This window comes from Mus caroli, unplaced genomic scaffold (genome assembly GCF_978045245.1).
Source record: "Mus caroli unplaced genomic scaffold, Mus_caroli_1 scaffold_4, whole genome shotgun sequence".
NCBI lineage: Eukaryota > Metazoa > Chordata > Mammalia > Rodentia > Muridae > Mus > Mus caroli.
The window spans coordinates 7,808,805-7,834,893 of NW_028227259.1; the positions used below are offsets into that span (position 1 = coordinate 7,808,805).

The 26,089-nt window shown below is 40.2% G+C and overlaps 1 protein-coding gene across 3 annotated transcripts in view; it reads left to right on the forward strand.

The window, feature by feature from the left end:
- The window catches only part of Reln (reelin), a 444,727-nt gene that overhangs the window by 281,424 nt on the left and 137,214 nt on the right, over positions 1-26,089 (forward strand). For all 3 annotated transcript variants that reach the window (XM_021163945.3, XM_085836457.1, XM_085836458.1), the window contains exons 14-20: positions 589-797; positions 1,551-1,679; positions 2,344-2,453; positions 5,690-5,756; positions 10,154-10,387; positions 11,021-11,182; positions 16,079-16,315. In XM_021163945.3, the coding sequence (XP_021019604.1) occupies positions 589-797; positions 1,551-1,679; positions 2,344-2,453; positions 5,690-5,756; positions 10,154-10,387; positions 11,021-11,182; positions 16,079-16,315 (1,148 nt within the window). The remainder of the gene's footprint in view (positions 1-588; positions 798-1,550; positions 1,680-2,343; positions 2,454-5,689; positions 5,757-10,153; positions 10,388-11,020; positions 11,183-16,078; positions 16,316-26,089) is intronic.

The window sequence follows — 26,089 nt, forward strand, 5'->3', positions numbered from 1 at the left end:
AAAATGGTTAACAAAGGGAGCAGTCAGAGAAAAATATCCAGCAAGTTCAGCATATAGTTGATTGTATAACCCAGATGATGGCCCTTGGAGTGTTATTGTGGACTACTTTTTTGCAGTTGAATGGTAGGAGTCTACCTGGTCCTGTGACTGCTTCACACCCAATCATAGACTTTAAAGATTATGTATTCATTTGCTTGTCTATGGCTACTTCTGTTCTGAGTCTCATTTTCAAATTTCCTAGTTGATAAAAACACTAATATTATACAAAACCACTTTTGAAAGCATTATTGATAAAGTCAAATAATTATTCAACTGCCTTAATCCTGTGCTTAGCCCTGTCCTGGGAAACACAAATGTGGTCAGTCACACACCAGGAGCCTCACTGTCCACACAGAAATTCTGAGTCATTGAAGTGAGTTGTCCTTGAAGACAAAACCTTCCACATGAACTAATAAATATAGCAGAAAGTCATAGCCTGGTGTGCAGTGAATGGCAGTTCTGTACTTAGTGATTTGTTAGGTAGAGCCTAAGATTCATATTGGCTAGATGGAAAGGGTTGTAAATAATGTGAGTCTCCTTTCTTGGAAGGTCCCATCTTTGGTTTCTGTGGTCATCAATCCTGAACTTCAGACACCTGCCACCAAATTTTGTCTCAGGCAAAAGAACCACCAAGGGTATAATCGGAACGTCTGGGCTGTGGACTTCTTCCATGTGCTGCCTGTTCTCCCTTCAACAATGTCTCACATGATCCAGTTTTCTATTAATCTGGGATGTGGCACACACCAACCTGGGAACAGGTGAGAAGTATGCCGAGTGTCCTAACAAGGTAGGAAATAAACACATGCACTGGACCACTGAAGTAGGTTTGTCAGTAGATTTTTGGATGGGATTTTAACAAAATATCCATTAACAAAATACAGATTCCTACTCCCTCCCTAAAAGAGTTCTTTGGTTAATAAATAGAAGGGATGTGACTGGGTAGTTTTTTCATTTAGAATAGTTTCATTCTGGGAGCTTGATACAAGTTATCAGAGGTGTTCACACATGCTGTGTGGCAGCATCCATTCTAACAGATTGCTGGGTAAAGATGACTGAAGACAAGATTGGCCTCTGTTGCCTGGTGACCCTGTATAATAGGTATGGAAGTCAATTAGCACTTCAAGGGCTATGACTTCTCTGCTCCTCTTGCATAAGTGTTGCTCCCATCCTCTATAAAGAACTTTGCTGGCCTCACATTCACAGGATGAAGTGACAGTGTGAGACATGGTAATTGCCTTGCTATCTATCAAATTCAAGAGCACAAACCCAGTTTACTGTGTATTGTCCTTCAGACATAGCTTTTATGGCAGTAATCCAATGGCTTGCCCTCTGAAGGCTGGGCAGACTTCAGTGAGAGATGACACATTTAGTAAAGGTCTTAGAGGAATCCCACATTCATTGACTCATTCAAGATATTTAGCTAGAAATAAAAAGAATCAAAAAATAAATAAATAAAAGAATCATTTGTTAACTTTGCTCCCTTTGTGTTGGGCTTGTTCTGTTGTTATTAGCGTCAGCTTGGAGTTTTCTACTAACCATGGACGGTCCTGGTCCCTACTCCACACTGAGTGCTTGCCGGAGATCTGTGCAGGCCCCCACCTCCCCCACAGCACCGTCTACTCCTCAGAAAACTACAGCGGGTGAGTGAGCTTGCTCCAAGGCTCAGGGAAAGGACGGGGCCATGTTGTGGGATGAAAAACAGTGAGCAATTCTGAGACTAGAATTTTAAATAATAGTTAGGTAACCTGACTTTTCCTTAAGAGTGATATTGTGAAAATAAGTATACCCATATTTTTAGCTAAATCCTATGTATGACCACACTGTATGAGTCAGTAATTCTTTATGTATAATGCTTGTGTTTTGGATTCTATGTCCCATGGTTATTGTTTGTTTAAATAAGAATATGTATTGACAAAATACATACTTAAGAAGAGTAGAAGAAAGATAACTTTTGAAATTAGCCCTGGTTCAGACCTTACTCTGCTGTGCACTGTGTGTAATGGTGGTCTGTCTAAATTTTCACATCAATTAAGGTACACGACACATGCTCTTGTGAACTAGTATAAAATTCAAGATGACTCTGTAAAATTTTTTCCAGCTTACAAAATAAGTACTAGCTACATAATAAAATATTTACAAGGCCAACAAAATTTAAGCTCCAGGCCCCACGGGTAAATGTAAATACTTCATTAATTTCAGTGTTAATTGCAAACACACAGAAGAGGGAACCTCACACACATGTAAAGCTAACTCAGAAACCGGCAACGTAGTTGTGAAGCTGATTTCATGCTAAATTTCTTGCAGGTGGAACCGAATCACGATTCCTCTCCCTAATGCAGCACTCACCCGAGACACCAGGATTCGCTGGAGACAAACAGGCCCAATCCTGGGAAATATGTGGGCAATTGATAATGGTTAGTGTCTGCGCCCAGCACAATCACGAGCCATTGATGTAGGCTTTTCCGGTGTTTTGTCAGTCCACACAGGCTTAATCACATTTCTAAGTCATGGTCTTGAGATTCATTAAACACCCTTTCTTCCTTTCCTCCTTTGCATTCCGTCAGAAGCCCAGGGATGCACAATCAGAAAAAAAAAAATGGGCTGTGTAGTCAGCAATATTAGATGCTGAGATGTCTCAACATACATAATTTTAAAATGCTTAAATTCCTAAAATTCAAATTCGCAGTTGATGACAAGGGATAGACTGACGTTTTCTTGAATTTTTATGCAGAATTACCATAAGTACCATACTGCATGTATTAAAATGAGACTCAGTCTTCTGAGTAACTTCCATAACATCTGGGGTGCTTATGTGCCAGTGGCAGACATTACACAGAGTGGGGAAACATTATCTCGAAGATGCTAGTGAAACCTCTTCCCTGTTTACAGAAAATGGCGTGGAAGAAATATGTGGCTGCCCATAGAAACTGTTGGCTGCATTGTTGATCATTTCTGCATAATTTAAAGACCAGCCTCTGTATCGGACAGTGTACACTTTAATGTACAATAATAAGATATCTTACGATGTTAAGTTACATGGCTTTTACATTGTTATTAAACACCAATTGTGTTTGTTTGTTCTATATTAATTTCTGGATAGATTTATAGGACATGTGTAGATTTGACCGAAAGTTTATACAAGAAGTGGTAGGGTTCTGTAGAGGAGACAATAAGAATAGATGGAAAGACAAAATGTTAGTACTTAAGCAACTTTAACCTACCCTCTGTCTTGGTTTGTCCTATTTAATAAAACCATACTTTAATGCCGATTTTCCATGTATTAATCTTCTCTTTCTGTCTTTGAATAATTTAAATCCTGAGAACCTAATTGCATAAAGTTCTTAAATTTTGAAGACCTCTTCAGGCAAAATAATTTACCCAAATGCCAATATGAAGTCTATGTTGAATATTTAAAAAAAAAAAAAAAAGAAGAAGAAGAAGAAGAAGACGGCCAATGATACTAAACCTAGTGTATAAACTAAACTAACTAAGGTTTAATTTGTTAAAATAAAATTTCTCCACTGGTAGAAAATTTGCATAGCATTTTAATTACCACAGCTGCTAATGGGCTCCAGGGCATGTGCCCACCACGCAGTAGGATATGAATGGATTTTGCCAGTGTCCTTCTTTTTAAGAGTTCATAGTGAATCTTTTTTACTTTTAATAATCACAAAAGAAGTTTAAAAATTAGCAATAAAATGAAGTATAAGTATGAGGGAATTAAAAGAATAATGATATATATATATATATATATATATATATATATATATGCCTATGAAAAGGTCTTCTCAGTTTCCTAAAGGAAGCACTTAGAGCACTGTTTGGGATCAAGGAGTCTTTATGACACTTAGAGCACTGTTGACCATGGGTCATGTTTTGAGTCTCGAGGGAAGAGCTGAAGACCCAGAGAGTGCACGTACTCAGTGCTGGCTGCACAACTTGGGGCACAATCTCTTCAGCTCTGTTACCATCCTCTGTGAAGCCGTTCAGGAACAGGCATGCTTAGAGATCAGGAAGAAGACCCATATTTCTTCCAGAAAGAACGCCTCTGCCATCTCTCCCACTTAACTCTCAAACCCTAGAACTGCACTGCAGAAATCTTGAGACCATGTGGATAATTGTGATGAGGAAAATACATGGGGAAAAACATTAGCGCAATATCATAATCTTGTTAAGTGACAATCCTGAAAGTGTTAACAAAATGAAAAATCCCAGCACAGGCTGTATCTGCTATATCTTTACTTCTCCAGCTATATTATGGTGATGGTGATGAAGTCGGTAAGAGAGGAAGATAAATGCTTGATTATAATTTTACTGACTGGGGAAAGGCTGTGCTATTGATGATGTTGTTTCTATGAAGGCTTTTCAAAACAATGATATGGTGTTGAGGCCGCATGGGCCACCAGAATAATCTTGTAGCGTGAGAATACTCTCACGGGACCCAGGCCAGGGCCTCCTACAGCTTACACCCAAGTGTGTCTGATGTGTTCCTCAGTATTTCTTGGACAGTGGAGCCTGTTAGATGACAGGGTTGGAGGGTGGTGGTAGTTGTGCCAATTGCAGGCATGTGATACAGGGAGGGCATGATAGATTTATCCTTTCCTCTAAGAAAAATCACCATCCCACATTGCAGACTGGAAACAGCAAGATTTAGTCAGGGTAAATCACTTACCCGGAGTTTTCCAAAAGCCAAAATGTAAACCCAGGATTTTTGGATGCCGAAGGCCAGCACTTTTAACCTGGCATTGTGCTATCTAATCTCTTCTAAATAGACAATTTGCTTTACCAAGTAGTTTTTCCCTGCAACTCTATAGATTTTTCTGCCCCTACTAATTGAGTACATGGGTTATGTGCCTCTGAGAGTTCAGACTATGGCAAAGCTTATTTTAAAGTAAATTCTTTATTTTGTTGTGGTTACAGGACTTAAAGGAAAGTGGTAATAGGTGGGCAGTTTTTTATGCCAGAAACTGAGTGTTACAGAATCCTGACGTCCACTGCATGCCTGTTCTTCATTACTTTTGTTCCCCGTTATCTAATGATTATTACTGTACTCATTATAAAATACTTGTACCTTTACATGTATTAGAGTCTGAGTACTTCAGTCCTTTCCAGAATTCTGATGACTAGAATTTATGTCTACACCTCATGTTGTCAGTAAAGTCAGCATCTAGTGGGAAGCTGCACACCATGGAGAAGGCTTTATGCTCAACGGCGTTCTTAATGTTGCTCTATATTTCCAGGGAGGAGGAATTAATATTTAGAAATGTATGTAATGCTCATCTATAATTTTGTAGCTTTCCTCCCTGGTAAGACTAGAAATTATAGTTGTGGCCTCTCCACTTGCGATGCATCAAATAGATCCTTTATTTTTCTCCAAAGAGTATGTGCATTGTAGACCATGCAGAACACAGGCAGTACTGGTCTGTCTATAATCACTGGGGCAGAATACAATTGCAGTAAGGAATATAAATTACATGGCCCTGTTCCTGTGAGTACAAATATTAAAATCTTGAAAGAATTATTTATGGAAATTAAAAGAGATCCAAGTGCCCCATGCTTCATGGATATTGCTTTCTAAAATTATGTTGGTAATGTTCTTAGGCTTTCCGATTATGTTGCCATCTTTTACATGACTTCTTTCTCCCTATAGTTTATATAGGTCCTTCGTGTCTCAAATTCTGTTCTGGCAGAGGACAATGCACTCGGCATGGCTGCAAGTAAGCATTTGAAAATAATATATATGGTTGTCCATTTTTATATATACATTGAATGTCAAGGCCACAAGCCATGTGCATATGTTTAATATTCTTTTCTAGAATTTGCATTATTTTTAAAACCAAATCAGGATACTCTAAATGGAATCATTGTATGTGTATGTGTGTGTGACATGTGTATATGTTTAAGTATGACTTGTGGGAGGTGTACTATGTAATGTGTATGCATAATGTGTTGATCAAGGGAATATATGCAAAGGCCATTGGAGGACATAGCATGTCCTAACTCTATTACGCTGTGCCTTATTCCTTTGAGACAGGGTCTCTCACTGAACCTAAAACTACACTAGCAGCCAGAAAGCCCCAAGGACCCTCCTGTCTCTGCCTTCCACATCTCCTGGGCTGCAGTCATGGACGCAGCCACACCCGGCTCTCTGTGTCTACGCCAGTGTTTTGGGTCAGGCCCTCAGGCTTGTACAACAAGCATCCTCCCACCAGTGCAGCTCCCTAATCCTCAAGATAGGATTTAAGTGTAATTTAACTACAATCTGGAAGTAAAATTAATTAATAAATTTATTATATAATAAATAATTATAAAAACTGTAATCTCCTTCATGTAAATTTGTAATAAATTCAAATCCCTCATAGCTGGAGAGTTAGTTTTTCTGTACATTTTATAGAACAGTGATGCTGACTCTGAAGTCTGAAATAATACACTAATAGGGTAATATTCAAGTGAATTGTGTCATATTAATACCAAAAATGGACCATCACATTTATTATGTCATTCCTATATTAATGTTTAATTCTAAATCTCCTTGTGAGTTCCTGAAACCATAGGCCATCTTTTCCATACAGATAAGTTTTCAACACCTCCAAACAAAAAAAAGTAATTAATTGGATAACTAATTAATGAGTAGATACTTTACAAAAGAACTTTAAACTTGCTTTTATAGAAGTTTTAAGACAAACAATTGCAAACACTGGGAATGGAATGTCAGATTAATTTTTTAAAACAGTATTTTATCAAATTTAATTAACCAAGAGATCACTCTGTACAATTAAATATTTTATGAAACATGTAAAGAATTGAAAAGTTTCTGTTTATACTTAAGAACTGAATAGGAATGGCCAGGATTTTTTTGGAGGGGAAGGGGCAGGGGCCATGTGAACAAGCTGAAGTATGTGTGGTTTTCAACTGTGCAGCCGTCTGCATGTTTGTGTGTGCGTGTGTGTGCCTGTGCATGTGTGTATACATGTCTACATATGTGTATAGCTATTTGTATCCATGTGCATGCATGGGTATAGAAGTCATAAGACACATTTGGGTACCATTCCTTAGGACCCATTTACTTTGGTTTTTGGAAACCAGATCTTTTCCTCTCCACCTCTCTTTCTCATATGAATGTGCATTTTTTTGTTGGGGGTGGGGGGATGACCATCCTGAAAAGTGTGTGTTTTCAACTGTGTAAGCACATGTGTGTGGTGTGTATACATGTGTACACATGTATAGAAATCATATTGGGTATCATTCATTAGGAGCCACTCCCCTTGGTTTTTAAAACCAGATCTTCCCCTGTCTCTGTCTGTCTCTGGCTCCCCCACCCCACCCCCTCAGTTTGAGACTTGCCGCTAGGCTGCCCATGCTCACCAGTAAGCCCTAGGAATCCTCCTGATGCTACCTCCCAAAGACTAGGATTTAAAATGAGCACCGCAACGCCCTACTTTTATGTAGGTGCTCAGGACTAAGCTCGCGCTTGTGCTTGTACAGCCAGCTCCCTACCAAGTGAGACATCCCTCTGAACTCAATTTCCGTGAAACGCCTACCCCAAGTAGCTCGTTAACTCTCTGAAATGCTGGCTCTGGTTTTCTCAGATTGTTGTCTCTCTGTTATCTATAACAAGGCCATCTACTCTTTAATGCATTTTAAATAAAATTAACACAAGGGAAATTCGAATTGTAAGTCTGTGCTTTTAGAAGCTATCTTAAAATCAAAGTTTTTCAGGAATAAACATTGCCATCCCTTTCTGCGGTCTTACTGACTAGTTTGACGGTTTTATTTTCTCTGTATTCTGGCAACATTTTATATACGGCCTGATTGTCTTTGCTCTTCTGTGGGAAGACCAGGCGTTTACCTTCTGCCCGTCTGTCTGGGAGTCTGCAGCTTATTGAGTTAGCACACAATTCCAGAGGAAAGAAATGCCTCTGCAGCACTACTTACCTTGTCAGCACATCTTAAACCCGGTACCACTCCTCCTTCATCATCATTATTGTTCTCCGCCAGGACCCCACTCCTTCCTGCCCCATAACACTTCCTGGCCTGTGTGCATCTTGGGGCTGAATTTATAAACTGACGGTTCGCTTAGCTGGTGACCCTAATCCTGTTACAGATCTTAATGAGAAGAGAATGTGGAGACCTTTATGGAGTGTTGCCCATGTATCTGAACAGTGGAAAGCTTTTCCTGACAGCAGACTAGTCAGTGTATGGCTACATTTCGAGAGTTGTAAATGAACCAGCAGTGGGCATATTAGAAGCCAGATAGTTTTCTGTTGTTCTTAACGTCGCCGGTGCAATTGCTGAAAAGCAAGCTCTATAAATAATACGTTGTTTTGTCTTTAAATGCAAGTGGTGGTCTTACTGGGGTTCTGCCCACATTAGAGAATCTTTATTAAAAATAGATCTCAGAACCCTTTAATGGGAAGAGACTCCAGTGTGGTCCGTATCTAAATGAACCCCTCTTGCTCCCACTCTGGTTCTAAGAGGACAATATATATTCAGTATGTAAGCAGAGTGCACTTACCCCGAGATGCACTGTGCTACTCTTCCTGGGGAACACATTCCAGTTGCTTGCCATGTAAATCACACTTGGGCTCCCAGTGTGTCCAATTTAGCTGATGTTTTCTTGCCTGTTTGGAAACTTCTTGGTGACTCAGAGGATGACTGTATCTATGAAATAGCCTGTAAAGGAGCTGGGTCTCGTTAACGCGGTCAGTAGATAGTCATTTTCTCTCCTTCATTTTCCTGGGAAGCTGTTTACATTGCCAAGACAGCCCTTGAACTTGACGATATATTAGCTCTTGGCATTTTAGGACCCAGCTTCCTTGTTAACCTGACAAAAATGTTATACTTGCCGTGCTCGAAAATATAACGCACACCAAATTTAGCATTTTATTTCCACTTGATATCACATTCTGTAGACCCTGGAAAAGGCCCCTGGGGGCCTTGGTTTCAGAACATGCTCTGAACTGGGCCAAAACACCCACCCATTGGTAGACTGCTGTGTGGAGGGGTTATTTTCAGACTTCAGGAAGTTTAAAGGCTTCAGTAAAAAAATGATCCTGCATCAAAAACGCTGGCTTCACTTTTATAGTTCAAAACTATACTATAGAAACTAAAACTAACTAAAGCATGTGTTTCTGATATTCAAACATTAACTCAGCCGTGCTGATGTTGATGTGTTGCTGAAAGATGGAGGGGTTCAGCAGACAATGTAAAATAACATACTCTCCCTGAGCAGTCAGCCGCGGGGAGACAAGATTCCTTTTCTTGAACCATTGAGAAGCAAGCAACACAGTCCTACTAAAGACCCATATCTAGGTCAGAGTTGTACACTTTCCCTTGAAATCCTTGTTTTCATGGCCTCAAAATATGTAAAATAGTCCTTTCATAATCTCACACTTACCTTTGTTCTCAGAAGAAACTTACTCTAGATCTTTTATTAGAAGCATTTCATGAGGCAGAGGCAGGCTGATCTCTGTGAGTTCAAGGCCATCCTGGTCTACAGAGCAAATTCCAGGAGAGCCACAGGTGTACAGAGAAGCTCCGCCTCTAGAGGGAAAAAGTTTAATGTTGTTTCATAAAGTTTTTGAGCATCACGAATAAAATGACATGTGATTTCAAGGATTTTAAGTTGTTCGTGTGTGCAGATTTTAAATAAACCCTAATATTGGTCAACGGTAAATGCTGAGATGTTTTAATCTTAGCTTTTTACAGTAGGGCCCTGCAGAGATTGATTTCTTCTGGAATATTTATGGTCAATTGGCCCTTATCAAATTTTCAGATCAGTATTCTCCAAAGACAAATGAGGCTTGTTTACCACTCACTTAATCCCTGGTTTGTGGACACCCACTCCACCCCCACCCACACCACCCATCTCACCCACCCCCTTTACTCCCCCCCACTTTCCACTCCTCCACCCCTCCACCCACCCCCTGCCCACCAACCTCACACCACACACATACATACACACAAACACACACACATACACACACACACACACACACACACACACACACGAGTAAGCTCAGGAATATTCAAAGGATGGACCATCAAGATCAGCAGGCTCTGAAGGACCTACAGCTCAAGACTCATTTCCAGTACCTTTCTGTCTTTCTTTCAGGTGTGACCCAGGATTTTCTGGCCCAGCTTGTGAGATGGCATCTCAGACATTCCCAATGTTTATTTCGGAAAGCTTTGGCAGTTCCAGACTTTCCTCTTACCATAACTTTTACTCTATCCGTGGTGCTGAAGTCAGCTTTGGTTGTGGTGTCTTAGCCAGTGGTAAGGCTCTGGTTTTCAACAAAGATGGGAGGCGGCAGCTAATCACGTCTTTTCTGGACAGCTCGCAGTCCAGGTGAGTGCTGGTGGGCTAGAACATACACAGCAAGCATGTGATTGGGTTTGGATCCACTTTCAGTTTGTAGTCTTTTTCTTTTACTAGATGGATATATCTTCTAGTGTCTAAGTAGGCTGGAAGAATGCTGAGTTTGTTTATAATTAATTTTCTCTAGTTTTTAATAAACTAGAAGACTCACCAATGACTTTGAGCTACTAACAACTGACATTTTTAAAATATGAGATGTGCGCATCAAAACTGTGTTCTTAAGCCAAAACCCGGTTAATTATTCATGTAGTTTATTTATTTGACAGCTTGCAGGGGCTGATTAGATTTACTCTGTGTTATCCCTTCCCCCAGTGCCTGATAAATAATGCAGTAAAAGAATGATTGGCGTTTTAAGTATGTATGTATACACAAGTACACAGTATACAAGGAGTTATAAGTATACAGATGTATCTATAAAATACATACACACCTTCTACACTTATGCATCTCACGGTACACTGACTTCTATTTCATAAGATAGTGATGTTAGTCTAGAGCTTCTGAGATGTTCATTTCAATGAGTGTGAAATTCTTTGAAAACAAAACTTAGTCTATGAAAAAGAATATTAATGTGCTCACTAATCATGAGTTACTCGTCTCTAGGTTTCTTCAGTTTACACTGAGGCTGGGGAGCAAGTCTGTGCTGAGCACGTGCAGAGCCCCTGACCAGCCGGGGGAGGGGGTCCTGCTGCACTATTCATATGACAATGGGATAACATGGAAACTCCTGGAGCACTATTCGTATGTCAACTACCACGAGCCCAGGTACGTCAGAGCACAGCAGCAGCAGTGATTCCATAAGATTTCCTTCCTGGAGAGAACCATAATTCAATTTTACAATATCATGGAGGGCCAAATTATATAAGATTCTGTATATTCTTCTACTGTAATGAAATATTGATAAGTCATATTATTTAATCTATTAGTACTACTGATTTCAATACTTCAAAAATATATGTTCTTGTATTTTGAAATATGTATCTAAGGGAACTACTTTGATAGTTAGGAAAGAACTACAGCCTATACAGTTATTCTTAACAATAGAACATTTTGTAATAATAAATTACATGTAAACATTATAATAATTCATAACCAGCATGTTTTGAGTTTTCATGCAGTAAAATTAAATAGTAAATACAAATAAATTTTTCTCACATGTATTGAGTCCCTGGCAATGGCATATGTGAAGATATAAATAAAATCCTTTCCTCTGGCCACTTCTGTTTCTCTCTGCCTGTGTATTTCATGGCTATACACACAACCAGAGTTGCCAGAGTAAGATTTACCTGATGGGACTATCCTTCAGTGACGACAGAATGTTACCCACCAATGTTTCAATGTTTCAAAGACACTCTTGGCCTTCTCAGGAAAGTCCTCTAGAAAGAACAAAAGGAGAGAAGGAAGGGCAAACTCACTCTTTTTTTTTTTTTTTGGTTTTTTTTGAAGACAGGGTTTCTCTGTGTAGCCCTGGCTGTCCTGGAACTCACTTTGTAGACCAGGCTGGCCTCGAACTCAGAAATCCGCCTGCCTCTGCCTCCCAAGTGCTGGGATTAAAGGCGTGCGCCACCATGCCCGGCTGCAAACTCACTCTTAAGGTATCGAGTGAAGCACCATTGGAGGCGAGCGCTGTACCACACTTACAATCATGTGCAAACTCATGCTACTTCCTTCTGGGAAGTACCCTTTTCTCCTGAGATGTAGAGGGGGTTGGCCCTCAAGATTTGCCCTGGCACCATGGGAGTAGACAAGGTTTAAAAGTAAGAGAAAAGAGGACTCATGCTACATATTTTACAGTCTTGTAATAACACTCCTACTTAAATCATTTGCAAGTAAGATAATAACTTCATGCATAAAATGAAGTAGAGTGTATCAGAGCCAACCACTCACTATTGTGACCTAAACTTTACCTACTAAAACATGCCCCAGCTTTGGTGGACACTTCTGTTATACATGTAAAATGTAAGACTAAATTCTCTTTACCACTCAGAGATACACAAGGCCACAGAAATGCTCCAGGGACTCTCCATAGTTAGTATGAATCAATAAATTAAACAAAAAGCAACAGGATGAAATCATGAAGAAAACATTATTATCCTAAGTGAACTTTGCCTAATGCCCAATGTCCTGATAAAGATAGACAGCTGGAAAATTCTGCAATCAATCTATATAATTAAATATAATTCATCTTTGTTAGTGTGAAAGATAATAACATATTTAATGTGCTACTGCAAAGGTGCGTGGCTCTGCCCACCATTTGATAGTAACATTCTTCTTCTCAGCAGAATTAAGGCAGCTTTTCAGTTTTAGGAATGTGTTGCCTTTAAAAGATTAAGATGAGAGTGGAGGATTTTTTTAAGAATGTTAATGGCCCCCAAACCCTCATTTTCTGCACTTACACATCTGACTGTAACACTCTTCCTCCTTCCTTCTCTCCCTCACAAATATTAATAAAAGCTGACATGGCAGAAGGAGAATTTGATATATTCCAGGTGCTAAATTATACTCTTCATAATAAATAATACAAACCATGGAAATTTTTCATAGAGTTAAATATATCTTGATGCCTTTAGCCATGTCATCTGTTTTCTTCAGTATAAATTGCTTCCTGTAATTGCTTTGAATCCTATATTATCTCTTGATGTCATAGTTGTTCAGAAATGAAGTATGAGCCATATGTTGGTCTTCTAGCTCGCCACCACTATCGCTAAAGGACAGTTTCAGATAGTTTGTGATTCATTCAAAAATAAAAGAACTGTCTGCTTACTTATCAAATCTGAAATCTTATAATATTCCTAATCTGAATGAATGCCTTCTGAACTAGTTGGTACTTTTATTAGTGTAAAATATCATAATTCTGTTAGAGCTTAAATTTATTTCAGCCTTTTTCTTATGTTTTTATAGTTTAAAATTATTTAAAAATCAAATCTCAATCAATTTTTATGCCTTGATTATTTATTGGGTTTAATCCCTTTGTTTCAAGTTTCCCAATTCTGATTTTATATATATATGTGTGTGTGTGTGTGTATGTGTGTGTGTGTGTGTGTGTATACACACACACATATATATATACATATATAATTATCAAATAAAAATAATAGTTCCCTGAAGCCTGGGGAAGTGGCTCAGTGGATCCAAGTTCAGGTTCCCAAAACCCACATAAAAGTTGGTCAAAGCCGGGCGTGGTGGTGCACGCCTTTAATCCCAGCACTCGGGAGGCAGAGGCAGGCGGATTTCTGAGTTCGAGGCCAGCCTGGTCTACAAAGTGAGTGCCAGGACAGCCAGGGCTATACAGAGAAACCCTGTCTCGAAAAACCTAAAAAAAAAAAAAAAAAAAAAAAAAAAAGTTGGTCAATATGGGCAGCTGCTTGCACGGCAAAGCTTAGATCACCTGGGTCAATTCGCCTACATGAGCAGAGCTCAACTCAAGGCTCAGCTAGAGACTCCGCCCCCACAAATAAAATGACAACCAGTCAATCAAGGAGGACAGGAACTTCGGGCCCCCATACATGTGTGCATTTGTCTGTACACATGTGTGTAATGCACACACAGGCCCGAAGGAAAAGCAGATATAACGCTTACCCACAGAGGAAAGACTGAACCAGAAGGATAACCTGAATCTCTGTATTCTCACAGCGCGACATTCGAATCCAGGGCTCCCTAGCTATTCCAGCCACTCTGACATGTAGAGAGCCAGGATGTCATTAAGAACCCCACCCCCTAGACAGAAGTATGGAAGAGAAGACCAAGACCAAGAAGCAGCGTGTTTAGATCTAAATCCCACCTCAGTCACTCAGCTTCTCCTTCACCCCACAAGGGACACTTGGCCTCTGTATCCACACCTCTTTTGGCCTCCGATGCTGACGCTTAAAATCAGGGGTTCATGTCTTCACCATGCCTTAACCACAGCTTTACATTCTAACATGAAGATGAAAGACAGAGGGAAAGGTTCTGGCCCTTGCCATGGGATGTTTTGATCCTCGTTTCTAGGGTGAAGATACTGAGGCACATAAGGCACATAAAGCAGTCTGCCTTTGGGCTGCAAAGTCCTCAGTCTCAGGGGATCCTGAGCCAAGGGTCTAACTACAGAGCAAGAATAGTAACTCCTCTGTTATGAAGACACTGATCTTTCTAGTTACTGCTAGTTACACGCATGTACATAAAATACTCTACTTTTAGCTATTTTAAGCACATTTCTGTTCATCAGAGAGATTATTAACTGCGTTTAAAATTATTAAAATAGAAATTATAGTTTTCTACTATGCTAATCAAATTAAATTATCAAGTGATAAATTAATAGTTGTATTACTGAACCAGTTAGAAAATAGTTTAATTATCTTTACTGTGAATGCTATGAATAAATACTCATGGCCATACAATAGCTGTGAAGAAAAACTGAAGTGAAAACTATCAAAAATGTTTAATTTAACTATGCCATCATATTAACTATCACCCAATTAATTCTGTCAGTAAGAGGTTTTGTCAGATTATGGAAACTGCTTTAAAACCACAAATGTATTTAGGCCTTTGTTTAGATCTCTAGTTTAATTAAATGTCTTTCTAGCTTAAGTTTTTAAATTTATATTTATTTTATTTAACTTACTGTGTTTCTATATCGATGTTCCACTATTCTTTAAAGATGTGTTTTCTCTTGGTTTGGAAAGTTCCAACTAGTTGTGACTGTCACCGATGCAGGCACTACAACATTCTTCTGCTCATATATTCCTAAGCTAGCTACTAAGGGAAAATATATATTAATTTTTATTAGAGTAATCACATTTCTAAGCTATAGTTTTAACATTTTACACACACACACATTTGTAAAGCAATCTCTCAGGAAAGCCAGCCTTGGGCATTGGCATTTTAGGCACTTTAAGTTACCCATACAGCCACTTAGCCTATAAATGAGTAAAGCTTTTCTTTCTCTTCACTGGCTGAGGGAAACCTCCACAGACGCTCCAGCATGCATCTGTGGCAGGCACTTCTCCCAGAGCTTAGCTGAGCCCTGATGGAGACAGGTGTCCCGCTTGCTGCCCGCTTCACATCCCAAGGCGAGCGTGGATGTGAGTAGCGTGGGGCTGTGATTGATGGAGCTTTCAGCCTGGTGGTGTTGCAGAGGCCATTAAAGTGCGATTCCTGCTGTTGTGGGCAATAATTGCTCCTTGAAATTAGGTATTATTCTTCATTTTCTTCACCATTTGTCAGAGACAGGTTTTTTGTCATGCCGTTGGGACACAGCTACTGACCTATGCCCACCATGCTAAACTCGGACCACAGGGGCACCGTGCTTCCTCTGCACCACAGCTGCAACTGTGACAAGCCACTCAGGCTCAACCTTTGCCACTTTGATGAGAATTCTACATTTGGTTGAATTAGAATCTTTGAGTGCCTATGAGTGAAAACACAGACGCATTTTTTGATATGTGTAGAGGACATTGTTGGAGACATACAGCAAGCCAGACATCTTAGGAGAATGTATATAATAGAGTCATGTTAAGCACCATACTTCTGGGGGGAACTAATTGTTTAGTATATCTGATCTTGGAGATGAGAGTTTTAAATAGTTCAATCTACTCAACTACTTCCTTGAAAGTAATGTCTGTAGTATAAATATGTATAATTTAAGACAGCAAGGTGTCTGAATTTTAACTTTTTCCCCATTAGAATAATCTCTGTAGAGCTACCAGATGATGCAAGACAGTTTGGAATCCAGTTCAGATGGTGGCAGCCTTACCATTCTTCCCAAGGAGAAGACGTGTGGGCCATTGATGAGATTGTCATGACCTCAGTCCTGTTCAACAGCATCAGTCTTGACTTTACCAATCTTGTGGAAGTCACTCAATCCCTGGGATTCTACCTTGGCAATGTTCAGCCATACTGTGGCCATGACTGGACGCTTTGGTAAGGATTTTGTTACAATTTACAGAGCAGGAGGGCGAACTTATAGTCAGTCCATTCTGCACTAGGTCTGTGGTTGAAAAAGATTGACTGAACATGGTACATTAAAAACTTGGTATTATATTTATGTCATCAGAATGAGGACAAAAGAAACCAAGATACATAAATATAAAATTTCAGAGTAATTAATTTAAATTTTTGTCTGCAAAAATTATATGTAGAGACCTTCTTTTAAAATTACTAGTAATTAAAGTTATCACTGTATTATCCTTTCATGGAGGTCTATGATGATCATATTGTGGTATGAAATTACATTAGTGGTTGGCTTATTAAAATTTCTTACAAGGAGTTCTATCTTTATGCTGTCATATGTAAAGTTCAAGAAGTTTTTCATCCCTCATTTATTAACTTTGTTGTTATTTTTAATCCATTTTTCTCAAACAATGTCAGTCCATCTAGTTAGTGATGCTGGTAGAATTTCAAGACTGGAAAATATCCTAATTAAGATAGTCATTGCTTTTAGACTCTCCTTCCATTGGTAACTTACAAATGTAATTATATAACAAACAATAAATAAATCATTTGAAGTATAATTAGTACTTCATTAACAGCAATAAAGAGGATACAGTAGTGACTGACAGGCTGGTCACCTGACAGGGAAATCCCTCTGGCCCTCAGAGGAGCCTACCTTAGAGCACCTCAGAGTAGCATATGGCTGAAATCCCAGCACGTGAGAGGTGGTGAGAGCATGAAGATCAAGTTCAAGATCATTGTTGGCTCTACAGGTAGTTTCTGTCCAGCCTCGGCTACTTGGGAACCTGAGAAGGTGGAAATGATGTATATCACTGACTGGGAAGTAGAAAAATAATGACATCCCAGCCATGTGGAAATTCTCAGAAAGAGAACCCCAGCTATGAGGGATTCTGTGGTGAAGGATGAGGAGACAAGAATGGCCTTGCCATGATCAAGCATCGGAAGGGAGGGTCGTGGTGGGAGATCCCAGGCATTGAGAAAACAAGTACACATCAGAAATGGCAGCCAAGAGACATTCAGAGACATTATAATGTCTCCTAGGCCCAAGAAAGCCCCAGATTCAAATGTAGGTCTAAAGGATCCAGCAGGCTTCACTGCTGTGTCCGCTGCCCCTGCAGGTTCCTTTTCACTATAAGCCTGACTGAGGAATCATTTCCTAAGAGACTTTTACTTTCTATCAAGTCATGATCAGACCAATTTAATTTCCTCCAGATGAGTCATGCCGAAAGCTAATCGCTGCCATTGCCTCCAGAGAGTGTATCATAAATGACCCGTCAGTGGCCTTATCATAATTAGAGGTAAATTTTACACACCATTGCACAGCAAATTACCTTGGAGGGGAACTGTGCATGTATAGTCACATCCCACACACAGCAGGATAAAAATTGTAGCACGGAAATGGCGCGTAATGGGATGGAAGGACGTCTGGTCACTTTTGCTGCGAGCACGTCAGACTAGACACAGTTAAATTTCTACTGGACTGTCTAGAGAGAATTCTACTACATGAGAGCCTCAGATGCTTTTTCCCCTACGCCTATAGCTCAATAAATGAATAAATAAACTAAAATAAAAGAGGGAAAGTGAACAAAAAAATAGGAAGATACAGACGAAAATGAGATTAGAATTTTGTGTTTCTGAAGTTTTCAAGTGGCCTGAATTAACAGTTACTCAGATTGGCCATGCACCATAAGCCATGTCTCACAAGGCTGTATAGTAAATCTTTCAGCCCTTTACTATAACAAAGAGTCGGATCATGAATGCAAGTCCTGTACCGCGTGTTTATTTTCATAAATAGTTAACATCTGCTCCAATAAACCCCCAAAGTTGCTGAGCATTTAACACTCAGGTTGAATGCAAGATAACAGTGCTTTAATTTTTCTGCTTTGATCAAATCCTGTAAACAGTGTCCTTTCACACAAGTCTGATGAATATCCTTAACCCACTACTGCTGTAATTGGTGGAGAGTCATTTACTTTATGAATTTACAATTGCAATTGTAATTCTAGAAAACCATTAGAAAATAAAAATTGTAAGATCCCGTGGGCACCTCAAGCAGCCCGGTAAGAGTTTCATTAAGAGCCACATGCACGTGAGCAGTCAGATTTGACTTTCTGATCTTCTCACAAACGAATAGGAGCTGTCTTAGTCACAAAACATCCAAGGAGCTGCTCTGGCAGTGCTAATGAGACTAGAGAAACATACTAACCATTTTTAAAAGGACATGAAAAATGCTTAGTGCTCATTAAACTGAAGCAACATGGAAAGTCACACACTGCTCCCATCCTAGTCAGAGGCTTAGCATCAGACTCTTCAATGACACTGTTTCACGGCTGCTGCTGCTGCTGCTGCTGCTGCTGCTGCTGCTGCTGCTGAGGAATACATTGTCTAAAATTGGATACAAACTTGTTTGGTAGTGTTGTTCAGAAACACTTGTTACAATATGGAAACTGGAGAGAAGATATTGGCAAACTGTATTATTCTCTCCTCCCAGTCTTCAACAGGAGCCATTGGTTTTTGCTTTTGTTTTTTCCACGTAGCATCCTTTGAGCATATTATCTTATTAAGTAAAAAGTCTTTAAATGTATTTGAAAGCATGGCCTCTACCCTGTGCTGACCTTATTTCTCTCCAGGGAAATGTAGACATGGTCTGCCCTGAAAGACGGGTGTTAAATTAATGACGCTCGCCTCTTCCCAGCTGGGTGATCATTTGGTTCTCATTTGAGACTCGTGACTTTCCATGAGCCTGGACTGTTGTGACCCAGGCTGTTCTCTGGGGAAAACTCGGACAATTGCTTTTTCATTAGAACTGGAGCTAATATGCTGTGAGTCACTTAGAGTATGCCATTCGAAAGCACTTTTCAGTGGGCAAAGAAATCGCCTCTAATTCTTGGCAGTGCCTTCCTTCTAGTCACTAAATAAGAATCTTTATCTGCTTTTGTTTTTTAACATAATTTTTGAAACCTCTCAGACATATCTTTTTTTAAATGTTTTTAATTGAAATAGAATCCTTTCACCCTTCCCTCTCTTCTCTCCAGCCCCTCCCAGCTTCCTTACCTCAGCCCTTCTTACGACCCCCTTCAAGTTGATATTTGATTATTATTGTTACAGATGTGCATGTATAAACATATCAGTACAATCTGGTGGTCCATTCTTGTTGTTTGTGGATATATGGTTCAAGCTCATCACTCTGCACTGGACAGCCAATAAAGGGCTCATCTCTAGGAAAGGCTATTTCTCCTCCCAGGAGACACTGGGGGCCTGCAGGGGTTTTTGTTTTGGTTTTTTATTTATTCAGTTTACATCCCACTTGCTGCCCTCCTCCTGGTCACCCCCTCCCATAGTCCTTTCCCCATCCCCCCTTCTCCTCTGAACGGGTGGCCCCCTGTGTATCCCTCCCCTACTCTACTGCTTCAAGTCTCTGAGAGGCCAGGCACTTCCTCTCCCACAGAGGCCAGACAAGGCAGTCCAGCTAATAGAACATATCCCACATACAGGCGACAGCTTTTGGATAGCCTATGTTCTAGTTGTTTTGGGACCCACATGAAGGCTAAGCTGCATACCTGCTACATATGAGTGGGGAGGCCTAGGACTAGCCTATGTGTGTTCTTTGGTTGGTGGTTCAGACTCTGAGAATCCCAAGGGTCCAGGTTAGTTGACTCTCTTGGTCTTCCTGTGGAGTTCCCATCCCCTTTGGGACCCACAATCCCTCCTCCTATACTACCATAAGAGTCCCCAAGCTCCATCTACTCTTTGGCTGTGGTTGTCTATATCTGTCTGAGTCAACTGCTGGGTGGAGCCTCTCAGTGGACAATATGCTCCTGTCTGCCTGCAATACTTTTGTTTAGCGAGACCCAGTGAAAACTTCTCTCTTCCACATTCCCATTCCCATTATTAGTGCCATTCTCTGGCCCTGTTTATGTAGACATTGCTGGAAGAGGCTGTTTCACAGCAGACTCCCTGGTATTTTAGCCCTTAAAATCATTTTGTCCCCTCTCCCATGGTGTTCCCTGAGCCATAAATGCAGGAGATGTGCTATAGATGTGTCTTCTGAAGCTGGGATCCTACAGTCTATTGATCTTGGCACTGTGTGTAGTTGTGATTTTCTGTGATGGTCCCCATTTGCTATAGAGGACTCTTTGGTAAAGGGTGTTTGTGAAACTTAGCTATGGGTATAAGGATAATACTTGGAATTAGAGTATAGTAAGGAATTTCACTGGTCTAGCAAAGTGGCAGAACGCAATTCTTTTGTAAGGTTCATGACTGGGCCCAAAAAAGCTGGTTTCTAGTAACAGGCATGGCATCCCTCCTTTTGAGCAGGTCATAAGTCCACTTATGCAGCTGTGACACGTGAGTGCCACTTACTGCACTTGCACACATATCTTGCTATGCTGGTAATACCTGTGGTTCCTAGGTGTCGCAGCTGGGCAGAACTGTTTGATTGCCTCTGTCCTTTTGCAGCTTCCATAGTATTTTCTGGAACACCCTGGAAGTTAGACCACAAGAAAGAGGCCTTCAGGTCAGGTCCAGCTCAAATCATCTGAGCCCCGTGTCATAAGTGCATGCCGTCTTTAGCAATATGGGGACACCTTTAACTGCTGAGAAACATCAAGACCTACATACATAATCTGTATCATCTGGGGAGTGTCACAAACTACCCTTACCAACCATTTGAAAGGAGGTGGTTGCATAAAACTGTAGTTTTTGTTAGACTGCGGTTCTTACGGGGAACATTGAACAAACACACACACACACCTTGGTGACATTTGTCCCCCTGTTACTCCCTCTCCATCCATACTGACCTCCCTCCCCGCATCCCTGTTGGAGCCCCTCCTGTTATCCCTTTTCCCACTGCATATCACCTACACCTCAATCCTGCCTAAGGCACGCACACCTGTGGTCCTTCATACTTGGCTGTTTTCTGTGCTTACTCTGTCCTATATATTCCTATCTGAGGATTGAGAACTAGGAGCCACAGATGAGAGAGACCATGTACCATTTGCCTTTCTGGGTCTGGGTTACCTCATTCAGTACATGCATCTTAGGGTCACAATGGAATTAGCTGGGTTTTATTAAAGATTAGACCTGGTTAACCCAATTAGTAATAATATTAAAGGATATTAGCATCCCTTTGTCCTGTGTGAAGAACTGGCTAGGTACCACAGGTACAAAGCCATGGCTCCCATGTGGCTTTAGGTCTCACACAGTACAGTGGCCACTGAGTGCCTGTTGCAGCATCAAGGCTTGGAGGATAGACATGAGTTCAGATTCCAGCACTGCCTCTGGGAAACTCAAAGCAGGGAGATTTTTAACTAGTGAGGAATTTTGAAAAGTCTGTTTTGAATGGACATTTTTAAGAAGGTTGCAGTAAAGTAACTCGTGAAAATCAGGAATAACTCGGTCTTCTCATGGAATGATGCAAAAGCAGACATTTCTGACTTCTGTCTTCCCATCTCACCTTCGCCCTTCAGCACAGCCATAAGTGATGACCTCTCGAATTCCCATTCTGACCCAGTCACTGTCCCATCAGCTGACCTCGTTGCAGGTAGCCCTTAATGAGGAGTCAGGAGTCAAGCAGAGTGAAATTGCCAGTGTGCACATTCTACTAAACCTTCTAGAAGATGGCATGTTAATAGTTTGACTTTTTGTATCACCAAACATAATTCCCACCTCAATGCAGCAACACCAGAAATTCAGAAAACATATTCAGCTCCTCCGAATCTCAGCTTTTCAACTCTGAAATGGGAGCAATCATCCCTGCGTGCATGATGGCGTGACAATTGGGTGTGACCACAGATGGGAACGTCCCTCCACAGAGCTGTCATCACTGACTGGCTGACTGAACAGAGGAAATCTGTCTGTACCGCTGTGCTCACGTCTGTAGTGTGAGAAGCATTCCTGAGAAAGATCAATAGATGTAATTTCGCTTCGGTGATATGAACAAGAATGTCTTTAAAGAGATGAAAGCAAATTTATTAATTAAGGTTTTGTTATATAAACCAGATTTGGTCCAGAAAGGGAGAGGTATGTAGCAAAGAGGTTGCTGGCCACACTTAACCGTTCTCGGTATTTTTCTGTCAATTTTCTCTATTACTGGTGGCTTATTCCTAACAGTTCCAAGTATGTCATCATAAGATTTGAGGCAAGACTGGTAAGGGATTAGGCAATACCAGACTTGTCTCGCTGTAACTTAAAATAGTGTATTTACAATACAAAGAATGAGAAATTTCTGTGACTGCTAATAATTAAAGTAATAATTAACATGAGGTTAAAAAAAGCTGTCATTTATGGCACTTGAAGAAAAGTAGATTTAATTGAATGAAAAATTAATAGACTGTGTGATGTAGAGAAATGTTGAAAGAAACACCTACATACTTTGAAGGCTTAGAGATCCAAGTGCACTCCTGCTTCATTGAGACTACTGTTTTAATATTTTTAATTGAAACGTTCTTATATAAGTGAATCAGGGGCTCTTGTCATGTTAGGCTTATATTTAGAAAGAGAAATTTTTTAACATTTGACTAGAAAGTGAAAGAACAACAGAAAGGATCAACTTAAACTAGGAATAATGAAAAATTAGCATAGTCAGTCCTGAGAAATGGAGATATGAGACAAAGAGGCCAGGTGCATGATGGGTAGCCCCACTTAAAAGGAACTAACAGGGGCATTCGAAACTTTGTGTTCATGTCTCAAGGGAGATCAGAAAATACTATTTGCTTGTATGTTTTATTAAAAGCAGGAGCTACATGGGCAAAACTACAGGGCTAGAGAATGCTAAATATATGTTTATGTCATATAAATTAAATAAAGTTTGTATAGTCAGACAGAGTAGTGTACATTTGTAAACTGATGTACTTAGAAGTCTGAGGTTGGGAAATTGCTGGGCAGCCTAGTGAACCTGATCTTAGTGGTTGGGCAGTGGGGGAGACTAGAAAGATGGATTAAGAGTCATTGCAGACCTTCCAGAGGACCCAGATTCAGTTCACAACAACGATTTTAGTGGCTCACTTCCTAGGGAATCTGGCATCCTCTTCTGGCCCCCATGGGAGCCTGTATGCACATGCACACACACAGAGACACATATATATTAGTACAAATAAAAATAAATATTCTAATAAAAAACTGAGTAGGGCTGGGATGTATAGCTCAGTGGTAGAGCAGATGCCTGGCATGTGCAGGAGCCTGAGTTTATCCTCCTAAGCAGTCTCACAGCATCTAGAGTAGATGAGTAAATAAATAAATAAATAAATAAATAAATAAATAAATAAATAACAGTTCCTTTGCCATGACTATTAGCAGAAAGAAACCTGTAATTTATTGTTATATCATAATCCTGATAATATAGCAGAATTGAATGATAATTGAAATGTTTATATATACATATATTTACATATATGTATGAATGAATAACTTACTGATAAGGCATTTCTAGGCTATAAGAACTTTCTAGAAACAACAATAACTTGTATCACTGGATAACCAACAAGATTTCCCAGCTAACCTAGAAAGCCACCATCAGAGTTAGTGTTTGTGCAAATTCCTCATGGATTTGTAGGAAAACTCAGCCACGAGAGAGAGAGAGAGAGAGAGAGAGAGAGAGAGAGAGAGAGAGAGAGAGAGAGAGAGAGAGAGATTATTGGACAGATACCTTAGAAGCTTGCGATCATATTTTAAAATAACATTTAAACTTCATTAATTTTGTTATATTTTTTATATTTTTAGTGAATGCTGAGTCTTTCCCACAGATTTATTTTCATTTCTTTATTTCACTGTATTGATCTAAATAAGACTTGTCAAAGAGTGGGCTTGGTACTAATGTGGGGGTTGTATTCTTGGTAAACACAGACAAAGGGGAGGTCACACTTGTACTTAGCTGAAACTTTAGGCATCTCTAATTCCTTATAAGGAAATATTAGTAGAGTCCTGGCCTATCGAACAGAAATAATAACCAAGTGAATCTTTCTAGGATTTTTCTTTAATTAAACATCAACCTATAACTTACATAGAAATTTCATTAGTTGTTATTTTTTAAAGCAAGTTTGGGGTCTTTCTGCAAGGTCTATTAAAAGGGCATCGAATCAGCTAAAACTATTGATGAAGGAAAACAGGATGAGGCAGCTCCCAAGAGCTACATGAACCACTGAATCATGGTACATGATTAGTCAAGGGATCATAACTGATAGACAAGTACATACACTGGAAGTCACTTCCTGTTACTCTCAAGAGCAAAGAAGAATTTCTCAGTACCTAAGACATTCAGTAAGTTGATACCATTTCTTTCTATGCACAGTGGTTCCCAATCGACTCGGTAGGCCTTTGGTCGTCTGGCTGGCCAGGTTCTACAGCCTCCAGCTCTTCTGGCTGCCTGTCACTCAGTCCATTGCTTCTGCAGCAGGCCAAGTTCTTTCCTCCCTCAGCACCTTGCCATAGCCCAGGTTTGGCCCAGTGCCAGTCCACCAAGCTTTGTCCAAGTCTGGAGAAAGTCCAAGAGCTGGCAAATGTGTATCATCTCTAAAACAGGGCAAGAAAACTGCAAAAATGAAATATCTGTAAACACAGCACGATGCCAACTTCATTCATTGCTAAACCTAATACTCATAAAATTTTGTGATATTGGAAATAACATTGGAGGACAGTCTCCTGAATATGATGAGAAATTACAGCCAAATGTCCACTAAAGAAAATGTAAAGGGCAAATTGCAAAAGTACATCTGAAGATATTCTGCAAATAGAAGTATTTTATCTAGTGTGAGATGTTCATGCACATTGATATATTTGCTATGATATAGGCTGGAGTTGCCATGATTAAAGATATCAAAATCTCTCATAAAAGACTCTGAACAATGCATGTGGACATACACAATTAGAGAGAAGAATATTGTTTCCACACTCTTTCCTTCATGCTGCACCCTCACCAGGTCATCAGGCCTGTCCACCGGACAGTGATGGGAACGGATTAAATGAGGATCCAGCACGTTCCTGTCTGTGCAAATTGGCTCTGAGATGCTGTGCATGTAATAGTAGGCTTCTGGGCAGCCCTCGGCTGGAGATAAGTTTGAGTCATGGACAGACTCAGAGGAGCTGGAAAAAACCCAAAGCTTGATCACCTTCATTCATCTGAAGAGGCATGGAAAATGTAGCAGTTGACAATGGCCTCTAGCAACTGTTGTACACACACACACACATGCACACATGCACAAGCAGGTTCAGTGGTGGTTATAAGAAGCTACATACCCTCCAACCACCAGACATCTCTCCATGGAGACCACACCCAAAAGTCGGTTGCTGTCTTTTGCCACAGCTTATCCAACTGCTGAGTGTTTCCTTCAGAATGTGCTCTGGGGGTACAGGAAAGCCTCGCAGACTTGACCAAAGTCTTCTAAACCATTTCAGACCAACAAGTGTTGGCAACTTTTTAAAAGGATTGCTTTTTTTTTTAAGTGACTGAGATTATCTCCTGGTTTCTAGAAGTTGGGTGAATTGTCCACAGGCCCCAGAAGAAATGGGAGAGGTGAGTTAGCTGCAAATGGAACTCTGAACAGGCACTCCCTGTGGCTCCATCCAGTCTCCCACTTATTGGTACATCCTATACAATATCTGCCTGTATGTCCACAGCACGTGGTTAGACAAAGTGTCCATTGAGCATAACTGTTTATGCTGACTGGCAGCCCCTTTCTCTGCAGTCCCATCTCCCATCCTCTGTCTCCTGTAATCTGAATTTATCTAATCCTTTTGGAGGAGAGGTGA